Below are 20730 nucleotides of genomic sequence, written 5' to 3' on the forward strand. Positions count from 1 at the left end.
AGTGGAGGGAACACTGATGTTTTATTATTCTTTCACAGGATGTGGGTGTCGCTGGCTAGACCAGCATTTGTTGCCCATCCCTAATTACCCTTGAGAAGGTGGTGCTGAGCTGCCTTCTTGACCCGCTGCAGCACATGTGGTGTAGGTACACCCACAGTGCTGTTAGGGAGTTTGAGGATTTTGACACAGTGACAGTGGAGGAGCAGCGATATATTTCAAAGTCAGGATGACGTGGCTTGGAGGGGAACTTGTAGTTGGTGTTGTTCCCATGCATCTGCTGCCCTTGTCCTTCTAGGTCAGCGATTGCAGGTTTAGAAGGTGCTGTCAAAGGAGCCTTGGTCAGTTGCTGTAATACATCTTGTAGATGGTACACATTGCTGCCACTGTGCATGTGTGGTGGAGGGAGAGAGTGTTTAAGATGGTGGATGGGGTGCTGATCAAGTGGACTGCATTGTCCTGGATGGTGTCGAGCTTGAGTGTTGTTGGAGCCAGAGCTGCAGTCAGGCAGGCAAGTGGAGAGTATTCCATCACAATCCTGGCTTGTGCCCTGTAGATTCTTGCTGGATTCACAGGAGTTACCAGACCTCAGCAGCATCATTCACTTGGCCATAGGTCAGGGGGAACCAGCCAGCTATTGAACTGTGGAAAGCAGCGCAGGAGCAGATTCAGATCCAATACCTACCAGACATCCACTCCTTTAAGCAGGAGGCGGCAATGCTCAGACACAAACAGGAGGGAGTGTGTAGCCCAGCCCTTTACATTGGACTGTGTGCTGGAACTAAACAATAATTGGAGAACAGAAACGTCAAAATGGAATCTTTATTCTCATTTCTTTTGTACACAAACTCGACCCCTCCCTCGAAGCTTCAAATCTGACTGAATAAATTCCTTTCTTGAACACATTTCAAATGAGGCTCCTCATTACAGACCGGCATTACATTTACAAAGTTTTCAGGCATTGTAATTGGGGAAAGACAGGTTAATCTTAAATCCAGGAGATAGTCAAGGCTGCACCGTCTAGCTCTCTTTTGGGATTGGGGAGGTTGAGGGAAGGGGTGTCCAGGGAAGAATAAGGCGAGTTAGCAAAGAAACAAAAGGAGTGAAAAATCTCTCCTTTGAAAGGCGACACTGCTACTCATGTCGTACAGTCCTGCACCCAACTGCAATTTTAAACATCTCTACTGTCTGACCTACAATGCTCCATCTAGCAGATTTGATTCTTCACCCCAAACTCAGTTTTAAGTTTACTCTGCAGTCATTTAAATACATGCTCCCCTGTACCAGCTCGTAGCAATATTCTTTTGTCTATTTATTGTTTTATGAAGATTTAGCTGTCAGGATTTGAGTTTAAATACCATGATGCTCAAGCCTGTCGCGCACACTGTCAGATTGATCAAATGTCTCTCGCTACTCTTCAAGGAGAGGCTGGTAGGAAGTAGCTGTCGGGGTTCACTCTGTAGGAGACACAGTCTAATTGCTGCAGAGACTGGCAGCAGAGAAACAGAGTGTTAACCCCTAGCCTGTGCCCCATTAACTCACCTGAGGTGGATTGTGGGGTGGGGGGAGTGCTGCAAATGATGCTAGTAGCCCTGAGCGTGAGCGAGCAGGAGAGAAGGAGAGAGCAAGGAGAGAGAGAGAGAGAGAGCGCGAGAGAGAAGGGGGGAGAGAGAGAGCGAGGAGAGAGAGAGCGAGAAGGAGAGGGAGAGCGAGAAGGAGAGGGAGAGAGAGCGAGGAGAGGGAGAGAGAGTGAGGAGAGAGCATTTAGGAGAGAGAGAGCATTTAGGAGAGAGAGAGCAAGAAGGAGAGAGAGAGCAATGAGAGAGAAAGGGCTAGAGAGAGGGGACAAGACAGAGACAGATGGATAGGTCAGAGTTTCTACTTCTCGCTGACTCCAACTGCAAAATGTCTGGGTGAATTTCAGCTGAGGTCAGAAGTAATGACAGAGGTTGCTGGACATCTCACACACAGCAGGTCCACCAGAGGCTGTAAAGGGAGGGTATGGGTCAACACTTCAGAGCTTGGGCCCTTTGCCAGAGAAGAGAGGCAGATTGGGCTCAGCTGTGACAGCCCCACAGTAAAACTGCATGTCAACACATCCACTGGGCTCACACTTGGGAAGATGCAGCAGAGAAACACGACCCCGATAGGATTTGGGATTCTGGATAAAAACGGAGGGACGTATTTGAGAAGAGTTTCTTTTTGAGTGAGTGTACAATGAGTAACTTGTATTCCTACTTTGTCAAGCTACACTATGAGTGAACTTTCTCAGCGTAGCGTTGGCAAGACCCATTAAATTCTGTGACTCTTTATCAAAGGTTTCCACGGAGTCAGGGGTTTTCTGTACTCCTCACTGTGCGCCATCCTCCTCTTCATCATCCTCATCATCCTCCTCATCCTCATCTTCTTCAGAGCTGAAGGTGCCATCGGGAAGGCTGTAGACACGGATGACTTGCTGCAGAAAAGGGAAGAGAAAGAAAGACGGGCTCAGCAGAAAACAAGCACCAGCCCAAACGCAGTAAATATATGAGCCAGTGCTGGTGTCAGCACCATTGAGCTTCCACTGTGCCCAGTGCCTCTCACCTCCCCTGCACACACCATCGCCACATGTAGGAACATCACCAGTTCCAATTACAGCCTATGGCCAAAAATAATTCAGCTGCTTCCCACTTGCCGGCCGTTTATTCGCGCCCAACTTCATATAAGCTCCTGCAAGTTTTCCGTAATCCATCAATAATCCTATCCTCCCGTGTCTGCTCCACCCAAACTATTTATTTCTCTGAACTACAGATGCTTTTTCAGTCCCTCTAAATTCACCGCACCTCTTCCAGCCCAGCGAGCTGATTGTTACGCTGTGTAATACCTGGGCCTTTGCCAGGGAGAGATCGCACAGAATGAAAACTGACAGCTCAGGTGTCAGTGACAACACAACCGGACCCAATGAAGTCCGATAATTCAGTTTCCCACTGAAGTTTGGACTCTCGCCTCCCGCTCCCATATTTCTGAAGCTATTTTAAAAAAAGCTCCAAAATAAACACTGAAAAGTCTGTGCACACTTTCCTCTGGAGAATACATTACACATCAATTCACAGAAACAGGCCATTCAGCCCAATCGGTCTTCACATGAGCCTTACCCCACCCTACCTCATCTCACCCTATCACACCATCTACTCCTTTCTCCCTCCTGTACTTATCCAACTTCCCCTTAATTAAGTCACTGCAGAGCAGGACCGTGCATGGTGGCAACGGGTCCCTCCTGTATTACCTTGAGGAGGAGTCAGTATCCCCCACTCTCCCCTACCACTGGAGCTCACCTTGTTAGGGTCTTTCAGGATGAGGTATTTGCCCTCATCCAACTTCATGCAGATGTCAATGACACAGCGCAGGATTCCCCAGGCATTCTCCATACTCAGGTTAATCTGACTGGCAAACTCGTTGGGTTTGAACTGCTGGGTGCCCAGGATCACGTGACGAGAGGAGTCCTTGATGTGGAATCGGGACACGTACCTTTAAACAATGAGAGAGAATGAGAAACAATGATTTCACTGGCTAATAGCCACCCTTTCACCACCAGTTGTTGTGATGCACCATGCAGTGACTGAATAAGAGAGGTCAGTGTTTGACACAGTTTTGGTACCTAGTGTCCGACTTCTGCTGGTATTTTAAGAGTCTGTGAATTGTAGGAGGAAGCAACAGCGGCTGACAGGACCAAGGTACTGAGAAAAAGATAAAATGTTCCAGATCAACGTCCCCCCCCCTCCGACAGCGCAGCACTGACCCCCTCCGACAGCGCAGCACTGACCCCCTCCGACAGCGCAGCACTGACCCCCTCCGACAGCGCAGCACTGACCCCCTCCGACAGCGCAGCACTGACCCCCTCCGACAGCGCAGCACTGACCCCCTCCGACAGCGCAGCACTGACCCCCTCCGACAGCGCAGCACTGACCCCCTCCGACAGCGCAGCACTGACCCCCTCCGACAGCGCAGCACTGACCCCCTCCGACAGCGCAGCACTGACCCCCTCCGACAGCGCAGCACTGACCCCCTCCGACAGCGCAGCACTGACCCCCTCCGACAGCGCAGCACTGACCCCCCTCCGACAGCGCAGCACTGACCCCCTCCGACAGCGCAGCACTGACCCCCTCCGACAGCGCAGCACTGACCCCCTCCGACAGCGCAGCACTGACCCCCTCCGACAGCGCAGCACTGACCCCCTCCGACAGCGCAGCACTGACCCCCTCCGACAGCGCAGCACTGACCCCCTCCGACAGCGCAGCACTGACCCCCTCCGACAGCGCAGCACTGACCCCCTCCGACAGCGCAGCACTGACCCCCTCCGACAGCGCAGCACTGACCCCCTCCGACAGCGCAGCACTGACCCCCTCCGACAGCGCCGCCCCTCCCTCTGATAATGCTGCACTTCTTCACTACTGACCCTCGGACATTGTAACGCTCCCTCAGTACTGCATTGGGCCTGTTCGCCTGTGTTCCCTGGATGGGGCTTGAACCCACGACCTTGACTTAAAGGCAAGAGTGCTCCAACTGAGCCGAGGTGGAGAAGAACATTTGCAACAAAGTGGAACCACCTCTCAGACAAAGTTTGAGAATTAAATGCAATCAGTTGAAATTCATGCACCACACTCCATCTACATTTGGGATTTTTTAAAAAGTCTCAGCATCACTATCCCTCTCACATTCCAAGGTCCAGCTTGCTTACCCGAGTTTCAGATATTCTGATCCAGCCAGCAATGCACAGCAGGTCCATCGAGCTAGTTTATAGCTGTTATTCTTCAACTCAGTGGCCAGGACAGCTCCCCTCTGTGAGTCCAGCTTCTGGCGCCAATCCACTCCATTACAGTACTGCACAGAGGAACAGAAATTCAGTCTCTTCCAGACAGTCTACAGCTCCTTACAACCCACCCACAGCTCCTGCCTTATGATTAACAACAACTCCACCATCTACTCTAAGAGAAGCTGGACAACTTTTATTAACACATTTAGCAAATGATCCAAAGGCTGGAAAGTGCTGGGTGGCCAGTCAACAGTTCACTTAGACCAACTACAATTCTTAGTTCGTCTCAAGCCTGGGAGGCCCTCCATCAAATACTAACACAGTCCCGGGGACCCCCCGTCAAATACTAACACAGTCCCGGGGACCCCCCGTCAAATACTAACGCAGTTCCAGGGACCCCCCGTCAAATACTAACGCAGTCCTGGGGACCCCCCGTCAAATACTAATGCAGTCCCGGGGACCCCAGTCAAATACTAACGCAGTCCCCGGGACCCCCCATCAAATACTAACGCAGTCCCGGGGACCCCCCGTCAAATACTAATGCAGTCCCGGGGACCCCCCGTCAAATACTAACGCAGTCCCGGGGACCCCCCGTCAAATACTAACGCAGTCCCGGGGACCCCCCCGTCAAATACTAATGCAGTCCCAGGGACCCCCCTGTTAAAAACTAACACAGTCCCGGGGACCCCCCTGTTAAATACTAACACAGTCCTGGGGACCCCCCTGTTAAATACTAACGCAGTCCCGGGGACCCCCTGTTAAATACTAACGCAGTCCCGGGGACCCCCCCGTCAAATACTAACGCAGTCCCGGGGACCCCCTGTTAAATACTAACGCAGTCCCGGGGACCCCTGTCAAATACTAACGCAGTCCCGGGGACCCCCCGTCAAATACTAACGCAGTCCCGGGGACCCCCCGGCGACAGTAGTTTTTATTGTGATCACTGGTCTGCATCAGTTAAGGGGCCCCAACATCTACCCTGAGGAATTATTTGCAGATCCCGGTCGTGCGCAGGATCTTGGCCCCTACCCGAGAGTCCCACTCGTTCAGAGTCTTGACGTTGATGAAGGACACTTCACCGTTGGCGCCCGTCATGACGCCGTCATGCTCGCATCGCACGATCAAGTCGATGTCTTCTCCCAGCTTCCACCTCCGATACCTGCAGGGAGCGAGTGAGGGGAAACCCAGTCAGCTGGGAGGCCGGTGAGGCACACTGCTACCGTATAAAGGACATCATTCGCTTAAGACTTAAACAGCGCAGTCAGTAGGATTATAACAGTGTACGGTGGTGCTGTGGTCACAATACTAAACAAATAATCCACAAAACACAAGAGTTCAAATCCTATGAGGGGAGGCGGTGGTGTGGGGGTACTGCCAGAGTCCCAGAAGGGTTGTACGACCTCGAAATGTTAACTGTTTCTCTCTCTCCACAGATGCTGTCAGGCCTGCTGAGTTTTCCCAGCATTTTCTGTTTTTATTTCAGATTTCCAGCATCCGCAGTATTTTGCTTTTAGGGAGGGTAATGCTCTGGGGACCCGGGCTCGAATTCCAGATTTTATTTTGAATATGGTGGGATGACCATGAATCGATTGTTGTAAAAACCCACCTGGTTCACTAATGTTCTTTAGGGAGGGAAATCTGCCCTCCTTACCCGGTCTGACCTACATGTGACTCCAGGCCCACAGCAATCTGGCTGACTCTTAAATGCCCCGTGAAATAGCCTAAGCAAGTCACTCACTTGTATCAAACTACTAACAAGCCATCGGAAACAACAATGACAAACTCAGGCCTGTCGACCCTGCAGAGTCCTCCTTACTAACAACTGGAGGCTTGTGCCAAAATTGGGAGAGCTGTCTCACAGTCAAGCAACTGTATGACACAGTCACACTCACGGAATCATAACTTATAAACAATGTCCAAGACATCACCATCACCATCCGTGGTTAAGTCCTGTCCCCCGCAGTAGGACAGACCCAGCAGAGGTGACAGCAGTATACAGTCAGAACAGAGTTGTACTAGGAGCCCTCAACATTGACTCCAGATCCCATGAAGTCTCAGGGCATCAGGTTAAACATGGGCAAGGAAACTTCCTGATTACCACATACTGCCCCACCCTTAGCTGATGAATCAGTGCTACTCCATGTTGAACACCACTTGGAGGAAACACGGAGGGTGGCAAGAGCACAGGATGTAGTCTGGGTGGGGGACTTCAATGTCCATCACCAAGAGTGGCTCAGTGGCACCAGTACTGACCGAGCTGGCCAAATCCTAAAGGACATAGCTGCTAGACTGGATCTGCGGCAGGTGGTGAGGGAACCAACAAGAGGGAAAAACATATTTGACTCATCCTCACTAACCTGCCTGCCGTAGATGCATCTGTCCATGACAGTATCGGTAGGGGTGACCACCGTACAGTTCTTGTGGAAACAAAGTCCTGTCTTCACATTGAGGATACCCTCCATCGTGTTGTGTGGCACTACATCTGTGCTAAATGGGATAGATTTCAAACAGATCTAGCAACTCAGGACTGGGCAACCATGAGGCGCTGTGGGCCATCAGTAACAGCAGAATTGTACTCAACCACAATCTATAACCTCTGTCTGGCACATCTCGCACTCTACCCCCATTACCATCAAGCCAGGGGATCAACCCTGGTTCAATGAAGAGAGCAGGAGGGCGTGCCAGGAGCACACCAGGCACACCTAAAAATGAGGTGTCAACCTAGTGAAGCTATAACACAGGACTACTTGCATGCCAAACAGCATAAGCAGCAAGCGATAGATAGTTCCACAACCAACGGATCAGATCTAAAAACAAAAAACTACTGCGGATGCTGGAAATCCAAAACAAAAATCGAATTACCTGGAAAAACTCAGCAGGTCTGGCAGCATCGGTGGAGAAGAAAAGAGTCGACGTTTCGAGTCCTCATGACCCTTCAACAGAACTGAAGTTCTGTTGAAGGGTCGTGTGGACCCGAAACGTCGACTCTTTTCTTCTCCACCAATGCTGCCAAACCTGCTGAGTTTTTCCAGGTAATTCGATTTTTGGATCAGATCTAAGCTCTGCAGTCCTGCCACATCCAGTTGTGAATAGTGGTGGACAATTAAACAACTCACTGGAGCAGGAGGCTCCATAAATATCCCCATCCTCAATGATGGGGGAGCCCAGCACATCAGTGCAAAAGATAAGGCTGAAGCATTTGCAACATATCTTCAGCCAGAAATGCCAAGTGGATGATCCATCTCGGCCTCCTCCGGAGGTCAGACTTCAGCCAATTCGATTCACTCCACGTGATATCAAGAAACGGCTGAAGGCACTGGATACTGCAAAGGCTCTGGGCCCTGACAATATTCCGGCAAAAGTACTGAAGACGTGTGCTCCAGATCTTGCCATGCCCCTAGCCATGCTGTTCCAGTACAGCTACAACACTGGAATCTACCTGACAATGTGGAAAATTGCCCAGGTATGTCCTGTACACAAAAAGCAGGACAAATCCAAACCAGCCAATTACAGCCCCATCAGTCTACCCTCCATCATCAGTAAAGTAATGGAAGGGGCCATCAACAGTGCTATCAAGCGACACTTGTTTAGCAATAACCTGCTCACTGACGCTCAGTTTGGGTTCCACCAGGATCACTCAGCTCCTGTCCTCATTACAGCTTTGGTTCAAACATGGACAATAGAGCTGAACTCCCGAGGTGAGGTGAGTGTGACTGCCCTTGACATCAAGGCCGCATTTGACCGAGTGTGACATCAAGGAGCCCTAGCAAAACTGGAGTCAGTAGGAATCAGGGGGAAAAATCTCCACTGGTTGGCGTCATACCTAACACAAAGGAAGATGGTTGTTGGAAATCAGTCACTTCGGTTCCAGGACATCACTGCAGGAGTTCCTCATAGTAGTTTCCTTGGCCCAACCATTTCAGCTGCTTCATCAATGACCTTTCTTCCATCATAAGGTCAGAAATGTGGATGTTCGCTGATGATTGCACAATGTCCAGCATCATTCATGACTCCTCAGATACTGAAGCAGTCCATGTTCGATTGCAGCAAGACCTGGACAATATCCAGGCTTGGGCTGACAAGTGGCAAGTAACATTTGCGCCACACAAGTGCCAGGCAATGACCACCTCCAACAAAAGAGAATCTAACCATCTCCCCTTGATGTTCAATGGCATTACCATTGCTGAATCCCACACTATCAAAATCCTGGAGGGTTACCATTGACCAGAAACTGAACTGGACCAGCCATATAAATACTGTGGCTACAAGAGCAGGTCAGAGGCTAGGAATCCTGTGGCAAGTAACTCACCTCCTGACTCCCCAAAGCCTGTCCACCATTCACAAGGCACAAGTCAGGAGTGTGATGGAATTCTCTCCACTTGCCTGGATGAGTGCAGCTCTCAACACTCAAGAAGCTCGACGTCATCCAGGACAAAGCAGCCCACTTGATTGGCACCACATCCACAAACATTCACTCCCTCCACCACTGACGCACAGTAGCAGCAGTGTGTACCATCCACAAGATGCACTGCAGGAATTCACCAAGACTCCTTAGACAGCACCTTCCAACCTACGACCACTACCATCTAGAAGGACAAGGGCAGCAGATAGATGGGAACACCACCACCTGGAAGCTCCCATCCAAGTCACTCACCATCCTGACTTGGAAATATATCACCGTTCCTTCACTGTCGCTGGGTCAAAATCCTGGAACTCCCTCCCTAACAGCACTGTGGATGTACCTACACCACATGGACTGCAGTGGTTCAAGAAGGCAGCTCACCACCAACTTCTCAAGGGCAACTAGAGATAGGCAATAAATGCTGGCCCAACCTGTGATGCCCACATGCCGAGAATGAATGTTTGAAAGTTTTGTGGGGAATGCTGGTGGGGGATTCCTGCATTCCAGTGAAAGTCTTGGAGCCATTCATTCCAAGGAACCAGTCTTGATCACCTCATGATACTGTCCACATCTAGGACCTCACTGCCCCGTGCTGCACACAGGTTTCACATCAACAACCAAGACGCCTTAATGAACAGACCTGGTGGGCTGAATGGCCTGTTTCTGATGTGTAAAATTTGATGTAACGATCTGAATTTGCCCCCTTTGCAATTCCTTTTATGCCAAATATTCATAGGCAAGTAAAATTAAATTACGCTAAGTGTGCTAAATGGAAAAATCTAGGGGGCTCGCTGCAGGTTGTGTCATCTCACATCGTGCTAAGTCGCTTGCCCGAGCCACTCTTCATATAGTTAGTTATTCATCATAGTATCGGGACCAGTCGTTCACACAGATTTCAGTCACATGCTCACAGGATTGGGAGTGAACAGGTTCCATTCCCTACCTGTATCCCACTGAAGCCACCTCATTCTTGTCTACGTCATCCTCCACAAAAGGGTTTGGATTCGGGAACTTGTACTTCTCAACGCCCTAGAGGTGGGGGGGAAAAGAGAGAGAGAGAAAGAGGGTGGGAGGAGAAAGGAAAGTGTGAACCATTTCATGTATTAGGATGGCAGCTGAAATCACTGAAGGAAAATGTCCAAGCCCGAGAGACAGCGGAGTGAGTCTGTCTCGCAGCCTCTGTCACCCCGACATAACCAATGGACCCCAACCCCTTCCGAACCCAGGAAAGACACCCCTGGTCAAGAATCAACAAACAGGAGAATCTGCCTAATCCTGAAACAAGACCGAGAACCACAGGAACAAAACCCTGTGTTATTTAGTCGTCTTTATGCCCGTCGGAACATCATAAAGCACTTCACATCCAATAAATTGTGACTCTATTATTATTTAGGCAAAGTAAATACTCTCCAAATAGTTTAAACAGATACTGAAGAGCAATATTTGGTTTCAACATAATTAAAACCGCAACTACGTAAATGTCTAAGTGGGATGGAGGTGCACATTAACACACTCCCTGTCATCTAGTTAAAGATATCTCTGATTGAATTTTGATTTGGGCAGGACTACATTCTCATTTCAATAAGTCTGCACAGTTTTGCTGTTAGTTGCTACGATAATGACTGTGAGCCATGAATTGGACACAGTACTCCGGCCAAGGCCTGACCAGCGTTTTATGAAGCTTTAGCACCTTTTAAGTGCTATCTTGAGGGTTATGGTATAAATAGATCACATTTACAGACCAGTCACTTACGTCGTTTGATGACCCTTTTCTCACCATCTTCAGGCATTGCTGAGAGAAGTTGTGGTTGATGTAAGTGGCCTCCATGGCCAAGTTACGGGGAGAGTTGAAAGAATTCCCTTCATCTTGAGGGGGCTCATTCGCAGTTTCGCTGACCGTGAGTAGGTCTGAGTGATAAAAAGAGCAAGTTAACAGTTGGCCACAGCACACATCCAGCTCTCTTACCATCAGATCCAATCACCAGCCGCACATCAAAAAGGGATTTATAAGAGACGGGAGGTTTTATTGCGCATGGTGCAGAGAAGGGGTAAAATGCAACGCGTCTGCAATGATGCTGCGAACGGCAATTTCCTCCTTACCAAAGTCTGAGTGGTCACGTTTGTCGAAGAAAAGTTTGGATCCGACCCGTTGCACGATGATGTCCCAGGAGTAGACAGACCTAGTGCAGCACATCAGGGTGGCCAAGATGGCGTCTGTCGCAAACACGTTCCCCTGAGATTTGGCCAGCTGTAAACACACAAAGACAATCAACTCATTCCAAAAGCTTGAGGGAGGGAACAGCTTTCGTTCAGTTAGGCAGAGACAGCCAACCAACTCAAACCCCACTGAGGGCTACTGAGCCAGGAGTTTGGTCTGGATTAAAGAGCATAAAAGAATTTGACCAACAAATTAATCCTGGTTTTTTGACAAAGTACAATTAAACCCGTCAGCCAGGGTTCCTCTATTTAAATAGGTCAAGCGCAGCAACACCAGCAGCACCTCCAAGTTTCCATTCATGTCACACGTCCCCACTTGGGCAGCTAACGCCGCTCCTCCATGGGAGTACCATACCAGAGGGGCAGCGGCCGGGCAGTTGGCAATGGGCAATAAATGCCAATTTTACCAGCCTCACCTACATCAAAAAAGTAAATAAAAGGATGACCATCCAGTCACACAATGATCCTGACTGGAAAGTGCACCTGTGTTGAATGCCAGACAGGAAGTTCAGACTTGCTGTGATGCCCTCCACAGTCGAACAGCAAAAATGACACTCAAATGAAGAGTGGTCACTTTGCACCAGGGGGAGGCTAGTCAGCCCCCCGAGCCTGTTCAGCTATTCAATCAGGTCATGGCTGGCCTGTCCCTCAACTCCATCCACCTGCCTTGGTTTCAGATCCTTCTATATCTACATCCAGCAAACATCTGTCACTGTGAGATTTAAAATTATTCATTGACCTAGCATCTATCGCTTTGTGTGGCACAGAATTCCACCTTTCAGAGGTATCAGAGATATATGTTCTTGTGCAACCAAACATCAGCTAGAAGTTAAATTCAGGAGAAGGCAAGAGGGAGAGAGAGAAGGTGGGGGGGGGGTGGTGGTGGTGGAAGGGAGCGAGAGAGAGAGCGCGAGAGAGAGCGCGCGAGAGAGAGAGAGCGCGAGAGAGAGAGCGCGAGAGAGAGAGCGCGAGAGAGAGAGCGCGAGAGAGCGCGAGAGAGAGAGCGCGAGAGAGAGCGCGAGAGAGAGAGCGCGAGAGAGAGCGAGCGAGCGAGAGCAAGAGCGGAGAGAGAGCGAGAGAGAGAGCGAGATAGAGATAGCGAGAGAGAGAGCGAGCGAGAGAGAGAACAGAATGTGTGGCTGCCTGCCTTCTACCATCGGCGGGTGACTATTTAGTGAACACGGTGATGGAGGCCGGGCAAGACATGATTTTAATTTACTAAAACTACAGGAATGTGTTTCCCGGCTCCAGTAGATAATTCCCACAGTAAAATACTGTCAGTGGGGGATGGTTACACAATATAAATGCTATGTGTAGAATGCACATCTCTTCCAGAATCCAGGTGACTAATGGAAAATTACCCAACCATCTCCAGTCTGGCCAGTGCAGGCACTGTCACTCTGCAGAGCTTTTCAACTCCAGGTCACAGGGCCTGGAGCATTAATGCCTCACCCACCCGCCCTTCTTATGACGAGGTCTGATCTGTGAGCTAACCTTACGGATGACTGGGTCGTCAGTGGTGGTGACAGTGTGGAAAATCCTCTTGATGCTTCTGAGTGACTTCTCATTCCGGGTTGTAATTCGGTCAAAAGCCTTGTCATAGTACTCCAGTGTACCACAGCACTCTCTGAGGGAACAGGAATCCAACACAGCATTGAGACAGTGACCAGGCCGTCTGTTTCAGTGGCATGGGTTGAGATAAATATCAGCTGGACACTGGGGAGAATTATGTGGCTCTTCTTCAAAATAGTCCAGGTGAGGGGGCAGACAAGGCCTTGGTTTAACATCTCATCTGAGAAGACAGTGCAGCACTCCCACAGTACGGCATTGTAGTGTGTAGGAGAATGGGAATTCTGAAACTGCAGCCAGAACAAAACAGAGGCAGGGTTGTTTTGCCTTCAGGGAACCTTTAGACGCTCGAGAACCGAATGTCAGAGCTGCAAGAGTGTTTTCCAGAGTCAATCTGGATGAGGAGTAGGTGACACTGGGACAGCCCACCCTGCTGTGACTGGGTAAGAAGTGCAATGGCAAAGTCACCTTCCTGTGGTCGGGGTGGGCTGGGGGCAACACTGGGGGAGTCAGGGAAAGGGGAGATATTTATTTGGAAAAAAACTCACATGTCGCTGGGTTCAGCCACTTCCATGTATCTCATCTTCATCAGCCTAGGAAAGTCCATCTCCTCTTTCACCTCCCAGTCACTGCGCACTTCAACAGAGGAATCTCTTGGCTTCAGCTGTACATGGCAAACAGGGAATGTGTTAGCAACCCCAGTAAAGGAGAACAGAACTGTGCGGTACTCACGCAGGGCCACAAACTTTAAAACATAGAGGCCACTCGAAAACCTCTCACTTAAACTTCCACAAACAAAAACATATCAAGAAAATAATTTCACCAGGACATTGTTAGAATTCAGTCTTCTGTGGATACCTTCCCTTATTGCCCTTGCTGAAGGCTTGTCCAAGAACAGCTTGTATTTATATTGCGCTGTTGATATCATTAAACATTCTAAGGTGCCTCACAGGAGGGGTTATCAGACAAAATTTAACATCCAAAGCCACAGAATGATAAATTGTGGTGGCTGCCTTAACTTGGTAAAAGCCAGATACTGGGCACACACACACACGCACATACACAGCCACACCATGAAGTGTGTTACAGGCCTCGCTCCTTTAGTGATTTTATACTCAGACACTCTGTGGATTTCACACAGGCTGGGCCTATACTTTCTGATAGTTTCAGTGAGGTTTTAAGAGTCTGACCTGATTCTTCTGGTCCCATTTCTGTCGTACGCCAAACTGCTTCTGAAATTTCTTCTGCAAACGCAAACGATCCCTGAAATGAGGTTAGGAACAGAACTCGTTCAGGTGATTTCAGGTGGAAAGAAACATCCCAAATTACACAGTTAAAATTTCAGATATGCTGTCCAGTGGCTGGTCTGCCTGGGTGCCCCAAGCAGTCGCTGGCTATTCAACCCAGAAAGGCATCACAATAAAAACCCCAATCCCGTTGGTTGCCATCGAGTGCCCAGCATTGGGAGGGGCAGTGGAGGTGGGGGGAAAATCTACATTAACCGAGGGTCAGCCACATTTACACAGAGAATATCTTCCTTTTGGAGAACGCTCTTCCCACAGTGGATGGTGGCATCCTGCAGTCGCATCGCACTTCCCAAGAAACCAACTTACATTCCCTCCTCCCCAAAAGAAATGCATGTGTCAAACATGATGGAAACAGGGATGATGTTGCACTTATTCATACCCTGGTTAGGGTTGGATCACAGAACAAGAATCGTAAATGAGTTAAAGGAGACTGAGTGGGGCGTTTCTCTTGATGTGAACACCTTTAGCTGAGCCTATCGACTCTAGTTAGCGGTGGCAATGCCGGACGCAGACAATGCCGGACGCAGACAATGCTGATGAGCTTTTTTGTTTATTCTTTCATGGGATGTGGGCAACACTGGCAAGGCCAGCATTTGCTGCCCAACCCTAATTGCCCATGAACCAAGTGGTTTGCTAGGCCATTTCAGTGGGCAGTTAAGAGTCATTGCTAAGGGTCTGGAGTCACACGTCGGCCAGACCAGGTAAGGACGGCAGATTTCCTTCCCTAAAGGACATTAGAGAACCAGATGGGTCTTTACAACAATCGTTGATAGTTTCTTGGTCACCATTACTGAGACTAGCCTTTATATAGCAGATTATACACCAGCTGCCGTAGTGGAATTTTGCCCCCAGAGCATTAGCCTGGGCCTCTGGCCCAGGAAACAACTGCCAAGGGTGCAAGAGAACGAGTATAACCCAAAGAACCCCAGCAAGATAATTGGCATCTTCCAGAAGGGAGAAAAGGAGAGAGATGAACAGAAGGTTGGACAAACAATTGCTGCACTGGCTTACTCACCTTTCCTTCTGCTTGGCACTTTTGGGAAGAGTCTGCATGTTAAACTGCAGCAGCTGACGCCTATCCTTCTCCCGCCGCATGTTTCTTTGCTGCAAAAAGCAAAGAAGTGTCAAACCTGTGCTGAATTAACAGCAGGATATACATTCCTTAGGAAAAAGCCATTTTACTTACAGGCATTCAGGCTGTAACACACACACAAGCTGCATCTCCCCTTACAGACAGGGGCCCAGTTTAATCTCTCAAACTTCCTTGCAGCCTTCATAAAACATGCAGGCAACAGGGTAATCCTACTGCTAAACAGCTCTTTCTGCTCAGCTACCCCTCAGAAAGACCTCTGACTTTGTTAAACCTGGTTCACCCAGGGCAGTCTGCACACTCCAACCAAACACTATCCAAACCAGAACCACGTGCGTCATCGATAAAACACAACCAAAAAGATCACTGGCTCTGCACTCACTAAAGGCCTGTTCCATCTCTAACATCTTCCAGTTCTGATGAAAGGTTATTGAGCTGAAACCTTCTCCCTTCACAGATTTTGTCTGAGCTGATGAGTCTCTCGGCTGTTTTTATTTCTTTTGTGTCGATGGTCTGACACGCTCAGAGCAAAGGCCAGATTGGTCGTCAGGCTCCCACCCTCGCCTGCACATACTGTGTCAAGAGACCCCCTCCCCACCTGATACTACGCGGCGACCCCAGGCACTTACCTGAGCGAATCTCATACGGTTCCTCTGGTACGCAGTCTTCTGCGTGCGAGCGGTGTCAACGAGCTGGAAGCTGGTCTCATCCTCCTCGTGGAAGTAGGCGTACTGACTACCACCGCCGAACTGGGAGGAGTACTTATCTGTGGGAGGGGCAAAGAGGTGGCATGTTACCAGGAACAGAGAAGCTGCAAGATACCTTTGGACATTGGAAAGAACTTGTACACCTATAGCACCTTTCACAACCTCAGGGTGTCTCAAAGAGCTTTACAGCCAACGAAAGTATAGTCACTGCTGTAATGTCGGAAACACGGCAGCCAATTTGCGCACAGCAAGCTCCCACAAAAGAGCAATGTGATAACGTCCAGATCATTGGTTTTAGTAATGCTAATCGAGGGGATAAACATTGGTCAGGACACAAATGTGAAAGCGTTCCCCGACAGGCTCAACAAAACCTTACGCAAGTGCACAGACGGACTCTCGCACACACGCTGCAAGTCCCAGGATCAATCTGTGCGGAGAAGCTACAATAGAGCAAGCAGGCTGGTGGGGGAGAGGAGTTAGACAAAACAGCCAAGGTTCCTGCTCCTGATTGAGAGTCACCAACTCCTACACAAAGTGTGCGAGTCAAAGTCAGGACACAACAGTCAGGCTCTGTTGTGATGCTCTCCACAGCCAACTAGCCCAGAGGTGTCAAATGGGCTCAGACGGCTGCTTGCTGAGATAGGTAGTGTCTATAAAGTGTATCCCATCACCAATCAAATGCACTTACTGGTGTATCGCTTATCTTGATATGTTGCTCCTGTCCAATCAGCAACCTGTAAATATAAATTGTTACACACACTTAGAGAGGGTAACTCACCGCCCCAAATTACAAACACCCACATTCTCAATTTTTACACAGTCATGTAGAATTGACACTGTTTAAAGGAGTGCTTAACCATTTGCACCACTTGATCAAATACTCCCAAAGATGGCAGTCACTAGTCAAGGAAAACATACAAACCTCCGCTGCTAATCCATAAACTGAAGGTCCGGTATAGCACATGCTTCCTGTAACACTGTCTCCCTTACTCCTTCAACCTCTCTGCAACACTGCTCCAGGCTCCCGGGACACAGATTTTGGGCAAGAGATGCAAGGGGAATGTGAGGAAGAACTTTTTTTAACGCAATGAGTGTTAATGCCCTGGAACTCTCTGCCCACGAGGGTGGTAACAACGGAAACAATGATTTCAAAAGGAAATTGGATAGAAACCATTCGATCCCTTGAGCCTGCTCTGCCAATCAATGGCTGATCTGACTGTGGTCTCAACTTCACATTCCACCTACTCCCAATAACCTTTGACTCCCTTGTTAGTCAAGAATCTCTATCTACCTCCACCTTAAAAATATTCATTGACCCTGCCTCCACTGCTCTCTGGGGAAGAGAGTTCCAAGGATACACTGCCCTCTGAGACAAAAGATTTCTTGTCATCTCCATCTTAAATGGGAGGCCCCTTATTTTTAAACTGTGCCCCCTAGTTCTAGCCTCCCCCAAAAGGGGAAACATCCTTTCAGCTCCACCCTGTCAATCCCCTCAGCATTTTAAGTTTCAACAAGATCACCTCTCATTCTTCCAAACTCCAATGAATACAGGCCCAACCTGTCCGACCTTTCCTCATAAGATATCCCCGTCATCCCAGCAATCAGTTGAGTAAAACTTCTCTGAACTGCTCCTAATTTAATTAATTCATTTCCTGAATAAAGATACCAAAACTGTACACTGTACTCTAGATGCGGTTTCACCAATGCCTTGTACAACTGTAGGAAAACATCCCTACTGTTATATTCCAATCTCTGCAATAAACGACAACATTCCATTAGCCTTCCTAGTCACTTGCTGCACCTGCATAATAACTTATTGTGATTTACTTGAAAATACGGGGATTGAGCGGAGGAGTGGGACTGACTGGACAGCTCCGCGAGGAGCCTGCATGGACCCGATGGGCCGAATGGCGTCCTTTTGTGCCGTAAATGACTCTGTCTTGGGCCCAGTCCCTCCGCTACTTCTGTTTTCCCCCCTGCCGCCCACGATGATTCTACCCTTCTGGCCATACCCCGGACCACCCATGGGCAATAGCACAGGGATTTGCTAGTCTGCTAAGTTTAACAATGTTGTTCCCATTGATGAGCAGATGACAATAACAGCTTCTTAAACCTAATATTCATAGGCTTCCTGTTCGTCCATATGTTCTTGATCAGTTAGTCAGTGCACAGAGACCCTCGTTGCTCCAGATACCCGGCCTCAGGGAGCAGCCTCACCTTTCCCAGCCGATCGCCCTTACTGAACGGCTGATAGGGCATATCCTTGAACTGCTCTGGGACTGCACACGGTCCCCATCCGAACGGATTATCCTGGATCACAGGGGTCAGGAATTTCGCCATCTTCTACAATCAGCTGCAAAAAGACACCCAAACAATGAATAAATAGGAGGGAGAGAGCCAAGTGTATTCAGGACATCTCACTCACAATTCACCAGACACAACTTTACACCACTGCTCCCCGCTACCCACCAGTGCCATTCTGAGTATTAGCGGGCAGCACCCTCACCTGAAGACTCGGGGTTCAAGCCCCAACCCGGAAACTTGAGCACAAAATCCAAGCCAACACTCCCAGTGCAGAGCCGAGAGCGCTGCACTGCTGGAGGCCCTGCCTTTTGAATGAGATGTTGAAGCCGAGGCCTCATCTTCCCTCCCAGAGGCAATGCAAATAATCCAATAGCCCCTATTCCCTAGAAGAGCCAGGAGGTCCTCCCTGCTGTCTTGGCGCTAATGTTTATCCCCCTGTCCCTGCCCCGGGCACTACGTAAACGCACTGTCACTGTCGCTGCCCCGGGCGCTACGTAAACGCACTGTCACTGTCGCTGCCCCGGGCACTACGTAAACGCACTGTCGCTGCCCCGGGCACTACGTAAATGCACTGTCACTGTCCCGGGCGCTACGTAAACACACTGTTGCTGCCCCGGGCGCTATGTAAACGCACTGTCGCTGCCCCGGGCGCTACGTAAACGCACTGTCGCTGCCCCGGGCGCTACGTAAACGCACTGTCGCTGCCCCGGGCGCTACGTAAACGCACTGTCGCTGCTCCGGGCGCTACGTAAACGCACTGTCACTGTCGCTGCCCCGGGCACTACGTAAATGCGCTGACCCTGCCCCGGGCACTACCTAAACGCGCTGTCGCTGCCCCGGGTGCTACGTAAACGCACTGTCGCTGCTCCGGGCGCTACGTAAACGCACTGTCACTGTCGCTGCCCCGGGCGCTACGTAAATGCGCTGACCCTGCTCCGGGCGCTACGTAAACGCACTGTCACTGTCGCTGCCCCGGGCACTACGTAAATGCACTGACCCTGCCCCGGGTGCTACGTAAACGCACTGTCCCTGCCCCAGGCGCTACGTAAATGCGCTGTCGCTGCCCCGGGTGCTACGTAAACACGCTGACCCTGCCCTGGGCGCTATATAAATGCACTGACCCTGCCCCGGGCGCTATGTAAATGCACTGTCCCTGCCCCGGGCGCTATGTAAATGTACTGACCCGGCCCCAGGCGCTATATAAGTGCACTGACCCTGCCCCAGGCGCTATATAAATGCACTGTCCCTGCCCCAGGCGCTATATAAATGCACTGTCGCTGATCCAGGACCGATTCCCAGTCGATGTGTCCGGGAGGATGGGATAGGCTGAGGGGGAAACATATTTTTAATGGTTTAACTTACTCGTCGTATAAAATATCCAACTATTTAAATACCCTGGGCCGCCGTGCGCCGAATCGCGCAGTTTTACCCGATTTTCTCGCTTTGATCTGCCCGATGGCACCAGATTAAAAACTTGAACAAAAATTAAAACCTGAGCGGCCCGGGAGGGAGGCGCCAAACTGCCGGAAACCGGGAGCCGGCTCGAGGCGCGACACTGTCGTAACACCGCGAGTCGATTTCGCTATTTAAAGGTCATTTTTTGGACAGATACTCAATAACTGATTCACCAGAGATATTTATGGGGCCCGAATAACCAGTTTTCTCCGGTTAAAAGGGATAAATTCGTTATAAGCCTCCCAAATTCACTTTACGGTCCTGCCGCCACACCATCAGAAAGTAGGTCGGGACTACTCTACGACATTGTCGTAAAACCTCAAGTCGAATTAAAATTTTTTAAATGACAAATTCAAGCGCACCACGATGCCTGAGCCACTTTTATAATCGCTTTTTATATCAGACAAAACCATACAAAGCAAATTTTTGCGGCTCTACCTTCTAATTGTGCGCCATAATGTGAATCTACTTTACGGCTGTGTGGCAGCGGCAACGACAACCAGACGTGGTTCTAAAATCAAAGAGCGTGTGAGTGGCGACAAGATGGGTCCCAGTGGAACTGAGGCTGGATTTCCGCCGACATTGCCTCCTGCTAGCCAGGAGTGAAACAGCAGCACGGTTAAAAATAAAATACTGAGGATGCTGGAAAGCTGAAATAAAAACAGAAAATGCTGTAAAAACTCAGCAGGACTGACAGCATCTGGTGGAGAGAGAAACAGAGTTAACGTTTCGAGTCCGTATGACTCTTCTTCAGAGCTAAAGAGTAGAAATGTGATGGATTTTATGCTGTCTAAGGTGGAGGGAGCAGGTGAAGCTGGATAAAAGGCCGGCAATAGGCGGGGGCTAAGGAGAAGTTGACACAAATGTCATGAACAAAAGGACAGAGGAGG

At 49.6% G+C, this 20730-nt stretch overlaps 1 protein-coding gene across 5 annotated transcripts; it reads right to left on the reverse strand.

The window, feature by feature from the left end:
- Positions 1 to 801: 801 nt before the first annotated feature.
- On the reverse strand, positions 802 to 20297 carry eif3d (eukaryotic translation initiation factor 3, subunit D). Of its 5 annotated transcripts, none has more exons than XM_078531875.1 (15): positions 20279 to 20297; positions 18299 to 18434; positions 16770 to 16815; positions 16004 to 16140; positions 15300 to 15388; positions 14168 to 14240; positions 13526 to 13641; positions 12903 to 13035; positions 11292 to 11439; positions 10945 to 11099; positions 10135 to 10220; positions 5819 to 5948; positions 4715 to 4857; positions 3312 to 3504; positions 802 to 2452 (listed from the first exon to the last, which is right to left on the reverse strand). In XM_078531875.1, the coding sequence occupies exons 2-15, from the start codon at positions 18419 to 18421 to the stop codon at positions 2348 to 2350; spliced, it is 1677 nt and encodes a 558-aa protein (XP_078388001.1). In that variant the 5' UTR covers positions 18422 to 18434; positions 20279 to 20297; the 3' UTR covers positions 802 to 2347. The 5 variants fall into 5 exon arrangements, with proteins under 5 accessions (XP_078388001.1, XP_078387998.1, XP_078388000.1 ...); XM_078531872.1 differs by lacking the exon at positions 20279 to 20297 and adding an exon at positions 19780 to 19899; XM_078531874.1 differs by lacking the exon at positions 20279 to 20297 and adding an exon at positions 19878 to 19896.
- Positions 20298 to 20730: the final 433 nt, after the last annotated feature.

The sequence above is a fragment of the Cetorhinus maximus genome, chromosome 29 (assembly GCF_964194155.1).
Source record: "Cetorhinus maximus chromosome 29, sCetMax3.hap1.1, whole genome shotgun sequence".
NCBI classification, from domain to species: Eukaryota; Metazoa; Chordata; class Chondrichthyes; order Lamniformes; family Cetorhinidae; genus Cetorhinus; species Cetorhinus maximus.